The 15,137-nt window shown below is 44.1% G+C and overlaps 1 protein-coding gene across 2 annotated transcripts; it reads right to left on the bottom strand.

Moving 5' to 3' along the window:
- Window positions 1–2,059: 2,059 nt before the first annotated feature.
- CSF3 (colony stimulating factor 3) lies at window positions 2,060–13,886 on the bottom strand. 2 transcript variants are annotated; one of them, XM_028704080.2, is made up of 5 exons: window positions 13,547–13,886; window positions 10,663–10,817; window positions 8,709–8,816; window positions 5,797–5,943; window positions 2,060–4,836 (listed from the first exon to the last, which is right to left on the bottom strand). In XM_028704080.2, exons 1-5 carry the CDS (start codon window positions 13,560–13,562, stop codon window positions 4,684–4,686), a joined length of 579 nt encoding a protein of 192 aa, XP_028559913.2. In that variant the 5' UTR covers window positions 13,563–13,886; the 3' UTR covers window positions 2,060–4,683. The 2 variants fall into 2 exon arrangements, with proteins under 2 accessions (XP_028559913.2, XP_077773406.1); XM_077917280.1 differs by having other exon boundaries at window positions 13,489–13,555.
- Window positions 13,887–15,137: the final 1,251 nt, after the last annotated feature.

Here is a 15,137-nt window from a genome sequence, read left to right as displayed (position 1 = left end):
GCTTTTGCCTAGCTAGAAAATGTTCGACTGTGACCATGGCTCTGGGTTTCCTGTATAGCGAGATATATGTAGGGTGTGCATAGAAACTTACTGCTTTTGTGTAACTGGAATGTTGACTTTGGTACAAAGGTCAGAGTCGCATCCGTTTCTCTGCTCACTTTTGCCTCTGGTGTTATAACAATTCTAAGGTCTCTGATCTAAATTAAATGTTCATAAATGTACAAGGCAAACATATACATAAGTATATGAACCACATGTCTGAAATAGTACGGGAGAGCAATCCTGAAGCCATTTTGACTCTCCTGGTGACCTTAAATATTTATCTGCAAGGAGAAAGGAAATGGGAAAGCCTCCCCATTGTCGTTTGCTTACAAATCCTGTGTCAAGGGCGTATTTGTGTATGAATAGGGTGAGCCTGTGACCTGGATTCAGGAACTAAACTATTAACCATCACAAAAGAATGGCCAGACTGCCCAGGTAAAGCAATCAGTGACCGTTATCAGGTGTCCTGGCAGGCAGGATTTCTGCTGTAGACTGCCTCCTTCTGTGATGTATGTATGATGTTTTTCGGGGTGGTCTTGAGCTACAGGGTGGGCAATTTCCAAAGTCTATGTAAGGGCTTGCGCACCATTGATCTGGGTTCTCTCCCTCCTGTGTGTGAGGAGTGGGGACCCTGTTGCAACAGTACTTTTCTATTGCAATAAAGATCAGGCTTACTAGCTGTTTTGCTTCTCAATATTCTTTGGCTGGCCTCTGTTATTTTCTCCTACCAATAGGGAACCCACTTAAGGACTCTATACAGTGGTAACACGGGTTAAGAACTTAATTCGTTCTGGAGGTCCGTTCTTAACCTGAAACCATTCTTAACCTGAGGTACCACTTTAGCTAATGGGGCCTCCCACTGCCACCGTGCGATTTCTGTTCTCATCCTGAGGTAAAGTTCTTAACCCGAGGTACTATTTCTGGGTTAGCGGAGTCTGTAACCTGAGGTACCACTGTACAGGCTCTTGGATACCCCATAAGGGAAAATGACTCCCCCCCCCCCCTTATAACACTGGCAACACCTCCTTTTTGCCTCTGGCCCTGCTCACCACAAGCATTTGGCCCCTGGAAGGTTACCCCTGGGGAAACACGACCCTCAGGCTGAAAAATGAGCCCCTTGCTTTGCTTCTTCAGAAAATGTCCCTGCCTTGCCTTGATTTCAAACCAACCCATCCCCACCCCCCATTTCTGCTCTCAACCCACTAAACAAAATATCTGATGCCTTGTCAGCCTCTTGTGGGGCATTACTCTCTGTACAGAGTAATGGATAATGATTCCTTTTGTTTCCAGTTTTAAGTCTTCTCTTGCTCATACCAGTGTAGCCAAAACAGCACCACCTACATAGAAAAGGGAAGTAGTAGCAGTCTAAGCCTGAGATTTGTAGTAGTACCAAAAAACAAAACAAAACATCACCCTTTAGCAAAAAACAAAAAAACTCAAACCCTAAATGAATGGAGAGCGTTCCCAAACTTCCCAGGGAGAACCAAATGGGCACAGAATAAGGGTGACAGGAAAAGAAGAATGAAGGAAAAGTGAGATTATTACTTCTGAATAGATTATATACGGGGTTATACTGCACTGTTAGTCACAATTCCGCTGAAATCTATGCATCTTCAGTCAGTTGTGATTAAATTTTCACATTGACTTCAGTGGGACCCAAGAACACCTTATAGTGCATTTCAAAACATTTCTGCTCAGATGTAAATCCTATTGAATCCAGTAGGGCTTACAGGCATGTGGGTGTAGAATTCTTGCCTTTGGATTCAATCCATTATTGCAGTTGTTTTCACGATAAGGTGGCCTATGATTATTCCTAGATCACAGATGGGGAAACTAGACATAAGACTTGTCTTTGGCATGTGAACAATGCCACTTTAACTGGGGACATCTCAGCTCCCCCAACTTATACCCCCGCCTCGTATGAATTAGTTACTCCAATACTTCATTTGCTTTCATTCATGCTTCAGTTGGGTCTCAACACATTAATAAACTTAAACACCACATTTTTGACTGAACAAATGTTAATTTTTATTTCTACTCGGAAATTGCATACACCATATCATAATAAATAAAATAAATAAAATTCATTTTTGGAAGAAGTAGTAACAGAATTAAAACCTGATTGGTATTACAATGGAAGCATTGAGAGACTCTAAATAGAAATATTAAGCACTAATCAATGACCCAGTGGCCAATTATTTCTACTTTTTAAAATAAAAATATAAATAAAATTTTTAAGTACCATGTCCATTCCATTTAGCATCATTGTCAAATAAATAGGTATTTATATCCTGCCTTTTCTAATCATGTGGGGTGTTCAGTGCAGTTTACAGTTACAATGAAAGCACAACTACTCCTGCAGTGATGCGACAGAAAATCTAAACAGCTTCAAAAATAAATGCTTTGGAATGCTTCAGCTGAGCTTAGGCTCTTAGCCAAATTCCAGATATTTCTTTATCACCTCATGACATTTACAAGTCATATCATTCCAGCTGCCTTCTGTTGCAGAGGCTTGTAATGGAAGAATGTGAAGCTAGCAAGAGTTCTGGTCCAGTTTTGAAGGAAAAAACAGCCTCGGTGGCGGACTAAAATCTACAAGCAACATTGTACCTCTCTAGCAAACTGCAAAGCGATTTTAAACAAAATACAAAATGGAATTCTGCACAGATTGATGATCTACGTTGGTGTAAAACAAATTCATTTAAATAACAAAAACAGTTTACAATCATAAGTTAACATTTATTAAAAACCTCAGTAAAAACAAAACATCCTCTAGCATAGAACGTTACAGGAATAAATCACATAGCAAACGAGCAATTAATGCTTTGGTTTCTAGATACATCTCTGTCTAAAGCAGGAGTGGGGAAACATATGGCTCTCCAGAGGTTTAATGGACTACAGCTCCCATCATCCCTGACTATTGACTACAGTTGCTGGGGCTGATGGGAGCTGGAGTCCAGCAGCCTGTAACTGGCCACAGGTTCCCCACCAGCGGTGTGAAGGCAGGACCAGCCCTACCATTCAACAGGGTGAAGTGGGTTGCTTCATGCAACTGCAAGGGCTGATGTACATATGTTTTTGTTAACTTTATTTTACGGCCCAGTACTACATGGTACTGTAGGCAGTACCATGTAGTAGCGGAGTCTAGCTGCCATTTTAGTTTCTCACAATACCACCAACACGAGGATTGTGGGAAATTTAGATGGCAGCCTCTGGCCAAATCAGGGATCCACTGATTATACAGCAACTGTTCATAGCAGTTTCAGAATTATCATCTACTGGTGCTGCTCCAACAATAGGTATGTGTGCTTATGGTTCATATTCAGTGTTACTTATCTATAACAAGTACAAGAAGATGCACAGCCCAGCATGTACCCAGGAGACTCCAGAGGTGGGAACTAGATACTCTTGTTCACCCCCCTGCAGTTCGGTCCGACTACCAATAGCCAGTACTCTTAATGTTTAAATATTAAACAGTGATTTAACATTGCATACATCTTGACATGTGCGCCACAGCAAGGCTGTAAGTGTTGCAAGATGCACACGTAAAACTTGCTGAAACTCCCTTGCCTTTGATAAACAAAGGTTCTTATCAAACAGTTAATCTGACAGTTATCGGTATAAATATTAAATAAGTAATAAATACTCTTAATACCAGAGAAATGACTAAAGGTCTGAGGGCAAATTTTAAGATACAGAACTTTTGTTGTTTTTAAGATACAATAAATAAAAATATAAAATAAATAAGCACAATAAATTAAAAACACGCAGTTGTAGGAATTGACTCTTAAGGATATTTCACAAGAAATCCAGCTAAGCAAACAAGATCTTTCCATACAAATGTCAAGTTGGCATCGCAGGAAGAGTACATTTCATTAAAAGCCGAATCCAAAATTGCAATTCTACAAAATGCTTGAGATGAGCCAATTCCAGAAGTAGCCAATGTCTTGGGTTGACTCCAGTTCCCATCATCCCCGAGCACTGGTCATGCTAGCTAGGGGCTGATGGGAACTGGAGTCCAACATCTGGAGGATAGCAATAGTTCACCCATGGAGTTGTTGCAGGAGTCTCAAGTCAACACTGATAAAAACAACAACACCCAATTGCTAAAGATGTCCTGCATCAGTTTCTTAAAAAGGCTAGTTTAAAAAAACCCCAAGGAATTTAGTCTGGCACAAACAGAAATGCTAAATGCCCAAACATGGAGAAGGCTGTCCAATTACCGTAATTTGGAGAGACATCAGAACATGGGACTGTACTTGACTTTTGATTATAAAAAAGATAAAAGATTAGTTCAGTTAACAAGAGTTACTTCCTGCTGGTAGCAGCAGAACATCAAACTGGGCACAGAGTGACTTCTTAAAAACGATGCATATGGTGTTCTGCTGCTTCTTTAAATATTCTTGTGCCTTTTGTTTTTCTTGCTTTTGCATGATAACAAGCGGCTTTTAAAACTTTACAATAAATACAATAAATAAATAATAAAAAGTTAGGAGGCTGGAATTCTGTAGGTTGGGAGGAGTCCAGGCAGAAGGCGTACATCCTCTTGTTTCAGTTTGTTATCACCTATTATGTCCTCCTTAGGATGCCCAGGACCCTTCCACTCCAGGGTCTTATGGGAGAATCCTCTAGCCCTTCACATTATGAATAACAATGCCTCAATGCCCGGGCAATCGCTTCCATGAATTTCTCAAGGTTGCGGACGACAAGATAGCTTCCGATAGCTCTCTGATTTTGCAAGTCCAGGGTTTCTCCCTGGGGGAAGGTGACAGCGGTCACCACACTCTCAAGTATCTGAAGCAGGGAGATAGAAAGTGGGGTGGGGAGAAGAGAAATCACATCCGTTATTGAAATGCAGCTGTTTGCTAAGTGCTTGGAGGATCATTTTTTCTTGACAGCTGGATGGCCTAACTTGGTACCCTTTTGCACCTTGCAACCCCAGAGCTTAGAGAAGCTAAGAAGCCTTCTATAGAGAGATCAAACATTCCTTGACATACAGAGTACCAGTCTTTGCAACATTAAATATAGAGAACTCTAGATCAGGGTGGGATTCCCATCAGCCTCAGACAGCATGGCAAGCGGTCCAGGATAATGGGAATTGCATCTTCAGGTCTACAAAGCTCCTCATGCCTGCAAATTGGGAACACTGAGAAGGGGAAAAGAACTGAAGTTCCTGGGGCTGTGTCTTAAGGAGGAGGGGATTGTGGATCATCGATTTCCATGAGCAGGAATTATCCTAAACAATTACACCCTTTAACAATCATGTGTTCCTTGAAGAAAGGACACAATGACAGCTAGAGGTATCTAAAATTAATACCCTGACATGCTAATCAATATGTTCCAAAAGAAATCAAGAAGGAATGAGGCCAAGGGAAGCAGAGGGGATGAGCTGCCTGTCTCAAAAACAGTCTTCACCTGCAGTTAGTCTTCCATATTCTGTCTCTGCATTGCCCATGGAATTCGGTGGAAGAAACACCGATACAATAGCAACCAAGACAAGCCATGCCAGAATATGCATCTGGGTTGGTGCAATTGCAGTTAGCACGGCTGCTGCCACCGCTAGGGGCATCACCACTCTTCCAGAAGGGGAAGCAACTATGAAGTGAAGATAACAGACCCTGCTAAAATGGCTACGGATATTCCTGCTCCCACAGAACTTGGTGCAAGCATGCAAGGGCTTCTTCCCACCTCCTGCCCACCTGTTCTGCCCCCTCCCTCAGCCCAAGCTGAGCAAGTAGTAAGCCAGCTTCTCACCTGCCGGTGGATGTTGGTGGAGAGGTTTGAGAGGTCCAGCTGGAGGCCAGTCACTCTCTCAGAGAAACTTGGCAGGATCTGGGCAACATGAGAAAGGCTGTGCTGGTAGGTGCTGAGGCCTGTCTGTATCTGGTTGAAGCAATCCTCCTGCAAGAACAAGATTTAAGGGTGGGGAAGAAGGGTTACAGCTTTTGTCTGGATAGATCTCTCTTTCTCGCTCACACAACTTTTCTTGGTTCCCATTTAGGCTGGAGACCACTATTTTTCACATCCAGAGTGTTGGCAGTATTTTAAAAAGGGGGCTTGTTTAAATTATTTAGGACATTCATTCTCAGGGCAGTTAAGATACAGTCAATCCATTTTTGCGTCTACAGAGCAAGATCATTACAGCAAGGCAGAAATGTGCTTCCAGGTAGGAAGCTGTATTTCAGTAGGGACACAAATTTCTTCACACCTGATGTGGATCACTGAAAGCAATGCCTCTCAAACCAGTTTAAACTCTTAAACACTATACACAGCAACCCAATTTAGGGTGCGTTGTGAGTATAAGTAAAACCATGTGAGATGAGATATTAGAAGTGGCTCAGTTTGATCATATGTGGTGGGGAGGGAGAGCAGAAGAACAAATGAACAGTTCAAGTTTGTATAAAGGAGAAGGCTCAGTTTCCCCTGCCAGAGAACAAAGCAGAAAAAGGCTACAGGTTTAATTATTAACTTAAGGTGGGAAAATTAAGAGGGTCACTCAGAAGTAGTAAGCAAGAGGAGAAAAAGTTTTCCCATAGTAGGCAAGCCAAGACATTGACACTCCTTACGTACAAAGGCATAGAGTCCAACATCTATGTTATTGCTCAAGCTTTTGCTGAGCAGGCCGGCAGCAATAAGATTGTTAAGAAATATTTGCTGTGTGCTAAGAAAACATGAAGGGGATTTTTTTTCTCTGCATGCTCTTATCTTATTGGCTATTTGGTAATATTCCTCTCTTCTTGAGAAGTTGAATACACAACATGTTACAGAGGTGTGCCCGAATATCCCCTGGAAAAGGATACCCCCTCACCAAACCTCATTTGAGTGATCAGCATCAGAACTCATTTTGAGTGCTAGTAGGGGACCTAGGGAAGAGTATTTGGGTATCTGAGCATGTATGGAGTCTTCTTCGTTTGTCACTGGTTAACTATAACCAAACTTTGTAATGAGTGGGCAGGGCTTCTAGATTAGATACATATTAGCCTCAGTGATTTTTTAACAGCTAGCCTTAAAGTGTAATTTGTTTTAATTTGCTGATGGCTACCAATTTCATTGTCCATGCTCAACTGAATGTGCATATGTAGTTCTAAAGAGAAAGCATGTATTGAATATAAACAGAATCCATGTGGCACATAGGAATTCAATTTGGAAGAGGGGTGTGTGTTTGTTTGTTTGTTTGTTTGTTTGTTTGTGTGTAAAACACTAAGATTGCACCTATAACCAGCAATTTTATTGTGTGGGTGGCGAGGGAAGTCATTACTATAAGTCAGTAGCCCAGTGGAGAAAAAATGCTCCGAGTTGATTTGTAATAAAGTTGTCCAATATATCAGTGAACATACTAATGCTAGATATTCTGGTGCAGTGGGATCTAATCCACAAAAGCTTGTGACATTATAAATGCAGTGAAGCCATCAGGGCTGGACTTGGGGGGCAGAGGTCCAGTGCTCCGCTCAGAATGAGAAGGAGCCCCCACCCGGGCAAAGCATCATGGCTAGCTTGCCGTGTTAATACACATTGCCCCCTAAAAAGCTTCCCCTCCACATAACAACCAGTTTGTCCAAAATTAGTCAAGTACAGCATACTTTAAGTGTGCCATAAAACTCCCTTTACTGCCTCCAACAAACAGAGCTACCCCCTGGAAATCGTAATGCTATAGTTTTTCACATGGCTGTCCAGATGCCCCCGAGATTCTTTCCTCTTCTAAAGTTATGTTCCCGCCAACCCCACCCTTTCGCAATCAGAAAAGGCAGATCCTTCTGTTTCTCATGAGCAAGCCCTTCTGTTAAGTACATAGCTAATCTTATCCACTCAGAATCCTTTACTTTGCTGGCTCATTGCTTAACCTGCAAACGCGCCGAGTCACGATTGCAGCACCAGGGGAAATGGATGACATCTGGTTTGGTTACCAACAGGAATTCCCCCTTAACCCTCAAAAGTGTATTTTTGGCAGTCGGCCAGGCAACTACTACGTCAGGCCTGGACTGCCAATCTTAACCAAGATTTTGACATGAATGAAGGATAAGGCATGCAAAACACATAGCATTATTGCCACACACACACATCTCCTTGCATTGGACGCACAGGCAGGCATTTGCTGAAGGACCACACCCAAGCAAGGTGGGGGGGCATTAGCAAGAGCCCCCTAGACCTATTGCAACGAGGAGGAGGCTCACTCAAGGATGGGGTTCACAGAGGGTGTCACAAACTGGCCACTGTCCGTGTTATAGTGTGCTATCGTTTTGTCCCCCAAATGAAATGGCCTCAGTTCTCTAAGCATTTCCCTACAGCTTTATAGCCAAAAGAAAAATGGAGAAATGACAGACACTTGCTGTTTCCCATAGCAGGCATGAGAGATAAATGTGGGAAGAAGCTGGAGGTGTGGAGCCTGGCAAGAAGCTTCCATAGCTGGTAGGCGGGCAGGAAGCCGCTTGCTCACTTCTTTGAGGACCCAACACTCCTTTTGGTTCTGTCTTCCTTCCACCTGTTGCTGCCTGCATTATTTGTAAACAGATATTGCAAAGCTCCCTCCCACCTTATTGAATTCTTGTTGTTTTTCCCCCTGGAACTTTCTGGGGCGGTGGGAGCGGGTGGGAAATATAATTGCACATTAACAGGAACGGGAAATATAACTGCTTAGGGCTTGTTACCGGACGGTGGCTTCCACTTACCTTGTTACAGAGGTCTTTCCGACAATGGGAATAATCAACTTGCTCAATGCGCAGGATTTCCTGCACCAGTTGCAGTTCGTTGTCACTGCCAAGCCTGAATTCTTTACGCTGTGGGCAGCAGGCGGAGGGAGAAACAAGGAGTTGAGATCAGAAGAGACAAAGGCCCCAGTAGCCAATATAGATATATAGCTTGCTTGCTCCCTCCTGGCAACCCCATGAGCTCCCACCACCTGTATATTTTACAATACTTTAAAAAGGCATTGTTGATACTACCAGGAAGGCAAGGGCTCCCCAATACTTGCTGCCCACCACCCAAGCCTTGCAGTTCGTAAGAGTACAGAAACCTTATCTACCGTACTCATTCTGTTAATGCAAGACCTTGTCTCTGCCCTGCCCTCACAACAACCTAACGTGCCCTGTTATTTAGTGCCTTCACTTGAATAAGGAGTCCATAGCAAAGGACCACATGTCAATAGACAGATTAACATCTATGGGATCACTTGGAATGCAGCAGTAAATTATCCCATAGAATAAAGGGAGGTGTGAATTCTATAGGAACACTACAATAGTGCAGAACGGTTATAACTTATGAGTGTAGCGTTTGCAAACCACCAAGTTTCCAGTCCTTATGATAGGAAGCCAAGTTATGCTCTCGAGCGCATGAACTCTCAGAAGTCAGAGGAAGAGACTGATGAATACTATTTTTAGTGTTTGGAAAGAGACCTGCAGAAACCTCTGCCCTTTTTTCATAACAAAATTGGAGTAAATTATGCCACACTGAAACTACTGAAAGCACCAACATGCAAATATCACACACCCAAAACCCAAACCAAAGAATCTGATTCTAGCTAAAGGGTGGCAGTCTGAGCAGCAAATACTGGCATTCATCACAGCGTGATTTTTCTTCCGGTTTAAGTTAGGCTTGGATAAGAGGAGGATTAAATGCATTTTTACGTTAATTTGACAGATCTAGTCAAACTAGCCCCTCCGCCCTCTGAGGGAAGCCAACGAGAATGCCAAAGCTTTATTCACTGTCTGCAAACAATTTTTCTCCTTTTGTCACTGAGGGAAGGTGACCTTTCCAGGTTGGCACAACCTCACAAATGCTGGGAAAGGTAAGATCAATGCCATTTGTTCAGATTAAATGGGGCCAGGGCCGGGAGAGACTTCCACAACGCTAGAAGGGAGAAAGCTACGCTCTCTGTGAGGTTAAGTCTCCGGGGCAAGCTGCAATTTCAAGGAAATGCCGGGAACGGAGTCCCATACCAGAACAACTTGCCAACTATTTTGTTTATCCGAGAACTCAGCTCGATGGGAATAAGTTATTTGTACTGGAGTTTACAGTGGTTCAAAGCCAAGAGCTGCAAAATAATAACTGTCAGGGCACAATCACTTTCTAAGTTGTTATGTTACTGGGGAGGTGTGTTATATACAGGATAAATTAGGCAGTTTTTCAGGACCGGGCTCCACCTTTTGCTCAAACCGATCCTGGCACAATATTTGGGGGGGTGGGATCATCAGTCGATCTTTGTACTTTTGAGATTCACAGCGGCAGTTTCAAGGAGTTGACACATTTTTAAAAGGTGGGTAAATAAGGGATATAATACGGAGAACTGGAATTGGTCCTTCAGGATGTCTCAGGAAGCTTTTTATATCATTGACCAAGGAATCCCTTTTAGATAGCTGCCTAAATCCACAGCTTCTGCCAGTGTGCATAAGCTATGGACTTAGGCTTTGATCGTGAGCAGCCTTATCCAACCTGTTGGCTTCCGAGTGTTGTTCGGCTACAGCACCCATCACCCCTGACTGCACTTGAATGGGGCTGATGGGAGTTGTAGTTCCAAAACACCCGGAGGGCACCAAGTTGAAAAAGGCTGCTCTAGACAAACTGTACACCTTCATCTCTGCAATATTCCTTGCCCAGCATTTTCCTCTTTTGCTCGCAACAACTCACCAGATCATTCTTCATTTTAGCAACATCCTTCCTAATCCTAAGCACAAATTCCAAATTGTCGAGGACGGAGTCTGGGTACCCGGAAGTCTCCGGCAGGGGTGTAGCTGAGCACATCAATCCCCACAGTGCAATGCTGATCAGGGGGAAAATAACACCTGGAGGAGGGAGGGAGAGAATGAATGAGGTCATATAGTCAGTGGAACAATGGAAGAATAGTTTCACTGATATAAATTAAACCAGCACTAGTATCACTGGCTCCATGAGTTTGTACAAGAGAACTTCCCAGTGGGCTGCATCCTGCAGGTCAAATCTCCCAGGCTCCCACTCCCACTTTTAAGGGCATTTCATCTTCCTACATGATAGGAAGGAATACCTTTCAAACAAGTTCAGGGAAAACATGATTTAGAAACACATGGGTTTTTTAAAAAAAATATAAATACACACTCATTTTCCATCTTTAATCCAAGAGTCACTCACCCACTTTCAGTTACAAAACTGGGAAACTAGATGTACTACTCATCTCAGAGCCATAGCTACAAGGAGGATGGAAGGCTGTGCCAACATGGCCCTCAGAGAAGTTCCAAGCCCCCTGGTCTGTATTTTAAGCTTTCAATTTAATCAATAGTAAGAGACACAAAGTGGGACGCGGGTGGCGCTGTGGGTTAAACCACAGAGCCTAGGACCTGCCGATCAGAAGGTCAGCGGCTCAAATCCCCGAGACAGGGTGAGCTCCCATTGCTCGGTCCCTGCTCCTGCCAACCTAGCAGTTCAAAAGCACGTCAAGTGCAAGTAGATAAATAGGTACCGCTCTGGCGGGAAGGTAAACGGCATTTCCATGCGCTGCTCTGGTTCAGAAGCAGCTTGGTCATGCTGGCCACATGACCCGGAAGCTGTATGCCGGCTCCCTCGGCCAATAAAGCGAGATGAGCGCCGCAACCCCAGAGTCGGTCACGACTGAACCTAATGGTCAGGGGTCCCTTTACCTTAAGAGACACAAAAGGAAAGGCTTTTGCTGGCTGGCCTAGCGTGATAAAACGCAAACCTACATTCTATTTTAACTGGAGTTTGATCCCCAAAGGGCTGGTCCACACTAGGCTAGGAGGCGAGGGAGATCATAGAATTGTAGAGCTGAAGGGGACCACCAGGGTCATCTAGTCCAACCCCATGCAACAGGAATTTTTTGCCCAACGTGGGGCTCGCACCCACAACCCCGAGATCAAGTGTCTCGTGCTCTACCGGCTGATTACGCACAAATAGGAGAGGGGTGTAAAGGAAGGGATCTTGTTCCTTTGGAGGGATCTCCCCTTGGTCACGTTTATCTTCCGGCAGGCGGGGGAAGTAGCTAAAGCACTCCCGCTTCCACGTGTTGCTGCCGGGCCGCAGCGGGTACTTTTGCCGAATTTTTTGTTCTCCCTTCTCCTCGCAGTAAGTCACCTCCTTGCCCAGCACATTTTGGCGGCTTTTTATTTTTTGCAAATAAATTCATTAGAGGGGGAGGCGGGGCTGGCAATTCGCGCGCACACACTAGTTATTTTCTCAAATAAGCAGCAGCCGCCCCATGGTGAAGTCTTAAATCCCCTTCTCCACACATTTAGGATGCGCGGGGAAAAATCCAAAGGTCCCTACTCGAGCGCAAAAAAGAACTGGGGCGCGTTAGTTTATGCGCCTGTTAAGGGTTGGAGATGGGAAAAGAGTCGGGGGACGGACGGACCCATCCCCACCCAGAGGATCAAACTATCTCTTATACACATCCCGATTCCGAAGTTTCTGGCCCGCCGCCCTTTGGTTTAAAAAGCGGCGTGGGAGCGGGAGCCGCCGAAACGCGCCTGCGCGCGGGGCGTGGTTTCGGCTCGATTGGGTGGCCCGTGGCAAATCACTTTTTAGCTACTAGAGGCGGCGGACTTCAGGCTTGCGAGGGTGCGGAGGGATGTGTGTGTCCCCTTGTGTTTTCAATAAGTAGTCTGAGCCGGGTGGAAAAGAAAGCACCTTGAGAATTTAACTCTCACCCCTGGAAGTTGTTTCGAGTACCAAAACTAAACCACGCTCCCAGTCCTCCGCGCAAAGACCCAGCTCTGCAGTGCAATTTAGGGTGGAGTTTTGCTGCCGTCGTTTGTTTGCTAAAGCAAGCCGGAGTGAATCCTGGCCGGTTTTTATTGCAACCTGCTGGGGAGATCAAGATCTCCTCCCGCAGACTTGAAAGTAAATTAGAAAGCAAATTCAAGACCCCGAAAAGGACTGCTAAAGTAGCGTGGAGATCAGGGAATCATGCGGCAGGCAGTTCCAGAGGTTAACGCTGTTCCGCCTTTCCTAAAAGTCACACGGACCTCTTGTGAAACTTAAAAAGTGTCTCCTTCGAGCTCGTTTGAGGAACGATACGAAATATAACCGATAATAACTTTTGAAAGAACTTGGCTTTTCTTCTGGAGCCCGTGGATTAAATAGGGAGGCTGGGAAATCTGAGCGAAGAGTAGTCTCCCTGCCCCTTTAAGACTAAAACCAGGAATCAGCCCCTTGCTCAGAGAAAAGACCTAAACAAACAAGCCCAAGGTTTATTAGCCTTAAAAAATCTCTCCAAGCTGGTTTTACCTTAACCACTTTAAACCTAACAGCCCACCATCCTTTCCATAAGAAAACCTGCTATTTTGGGCGTAACGCAGAGTTGGGGGGTTGGGAGAGAACTCTTCTGCTAAACCTGAGACTCTTCCTCCTTTCCCATCCGCCGCCCTATAAATGTATGAAACAGGCTTTCAGCAGGGAGTAGGTAAATAGATTTACCCTCCTTATAAATAAAATCCAGCTGCGCTTCTCCCAAAGCATGCAACTTACCAGCTCGCTCCACCTCTGCGCCAGGCGCCTAGAACGGGCTGACCAAAGTTCTACTTACTTCGTTCTGTGCTCATCCTTCAAAAGCCTTTGAATCTCTTTGCGCTGGACCTCCTCCCACTTTTTTTTCTCTCCTCCTCTCGAGATGCCGGATGACGGCTTGCCTGTACTTCTGCCGGGAAGGAACACACCAGGAGCAGGAGAGGCTTGGCTGCTTCTGTGTCCGAAGGGGAGTGTGAAAAGATCCTTCAGCCATTAGGGGTATTTATAGGAAGTTTGGGGAAATTCCTCCGATGGAATTAAAGGTGTGGCCATTAACGCAAATTGAGAAAGGGGAGTAATTTTTTTAAAAAAAGAGATATCCTGTGGGTCGATGAGTAAATAGAGTAATGGGCTCTGATCTTCATAATGTACTTGGGGGGGGGGGATCCAAGATTTTAGTTAGCAGGACTCCAATCATTACTTTTTCACAGCTAACCCTATTTGTGCAATGGGAACTTCCTTTTGTCCCCCTCCTGCGGAATGCGAGTTTCAGTGACCTGGGCTGTTTTCAGGTGTTTTGCTTAAATTTGATTTAAATGGATTGCATTTCCTGGTTCTGTGGTTGAAATGTAATGCCTATGTTGGTTAAAATGTATGTTAGATTTAAAAACTGTTACCCTTTTGTTTTTAAAAAGAATTGCTGGAACAATAATGCAGAAAAACGGACGCACCACAAATAGTAGCCAAGTTAAGGAAGCACCCATATGTGGAAATCTACTGTTTGCAAACCAGAAATTAATAAATGGTAGTGGTCTCTCAACCATTTCATATTCCGCCCCCCTCTTACTTTCACATAGCTGACCAGATTTGACATTAGTGCCAGATCATACTTCACATCTCCTCAAGCAGCTAGCTCTCTTTAAGAAGTATACAACAGATTGTCCCCATTATCTTGCATACAGTATCTTCACAGTCACAATTATATAGGCTGCTGTGTTGCCTTGGGGCTGATGGGAACTGTAGTCCAAAAATCTGATATAAAGCAGAGGCTGGTATATAATAAAACTCCTGTGTCCTTAGCTGAATTAGCTCATTTACATAGATGGTTTTAAAACCTAGTAATGTCTCTAGGTAAAGAGAATATGCCAAACAACTTTCTATCTGGGTATTAGTTTGACTCCAAAACACGTTAGCTAAAGCGAAAATCCGCTGTACGGTTGTCTCCACATTTTTAAGGCACTTCCAACACTTGGCTTATTACAGGGGTTACATATTCATCAAATGAAAAGCTTTTGACTAGCCACAAGGTTGCCACAAATCAGTAGTTTAAAACTGCTTTACATTTTGTGTTGGATAAAGTGGTCTGTTGCCTGGGTGATTTCTATTCCTGAGGGTGCCATGTTTTGTCATTTGAGGCTCAAGTGGCCTCAGCAACTAGGAGTGCCTTTCACCATCTTCAGCTGGTCCAACTATTCCTGGACCAGGATAACTTGATCACGGGAGGCACTGGGAACTCGCAAGACCGGATTATTGCAATGCACTCTATGTGGGGCTTCCTTTGAAGTTGATCAGGAAGTAAGATCCTACCAGCATTTTATACTTCCTTGCAACGATCTGCATTGGCTACTGATTCGTTACTGGACTGTTCTCAGTGTTATTCCTCTTTGGTA

This window comes from Podarcis muralis, chromosome 13 (genome assembly GCF_964188315.1).
Source record: "Podarcis muralis chromosome 13, rPodMur119.hap1.1, whole genome shotgun sequence".
NCBI lineage: Eukaryota > Metazoa > Chordata > Lepidosauria > Squamata > Lacertidae > Podarcis > Podarcis muralis.
This window is presented reverse-complemented; position numbering and strand designations above follow the sequence as displayed.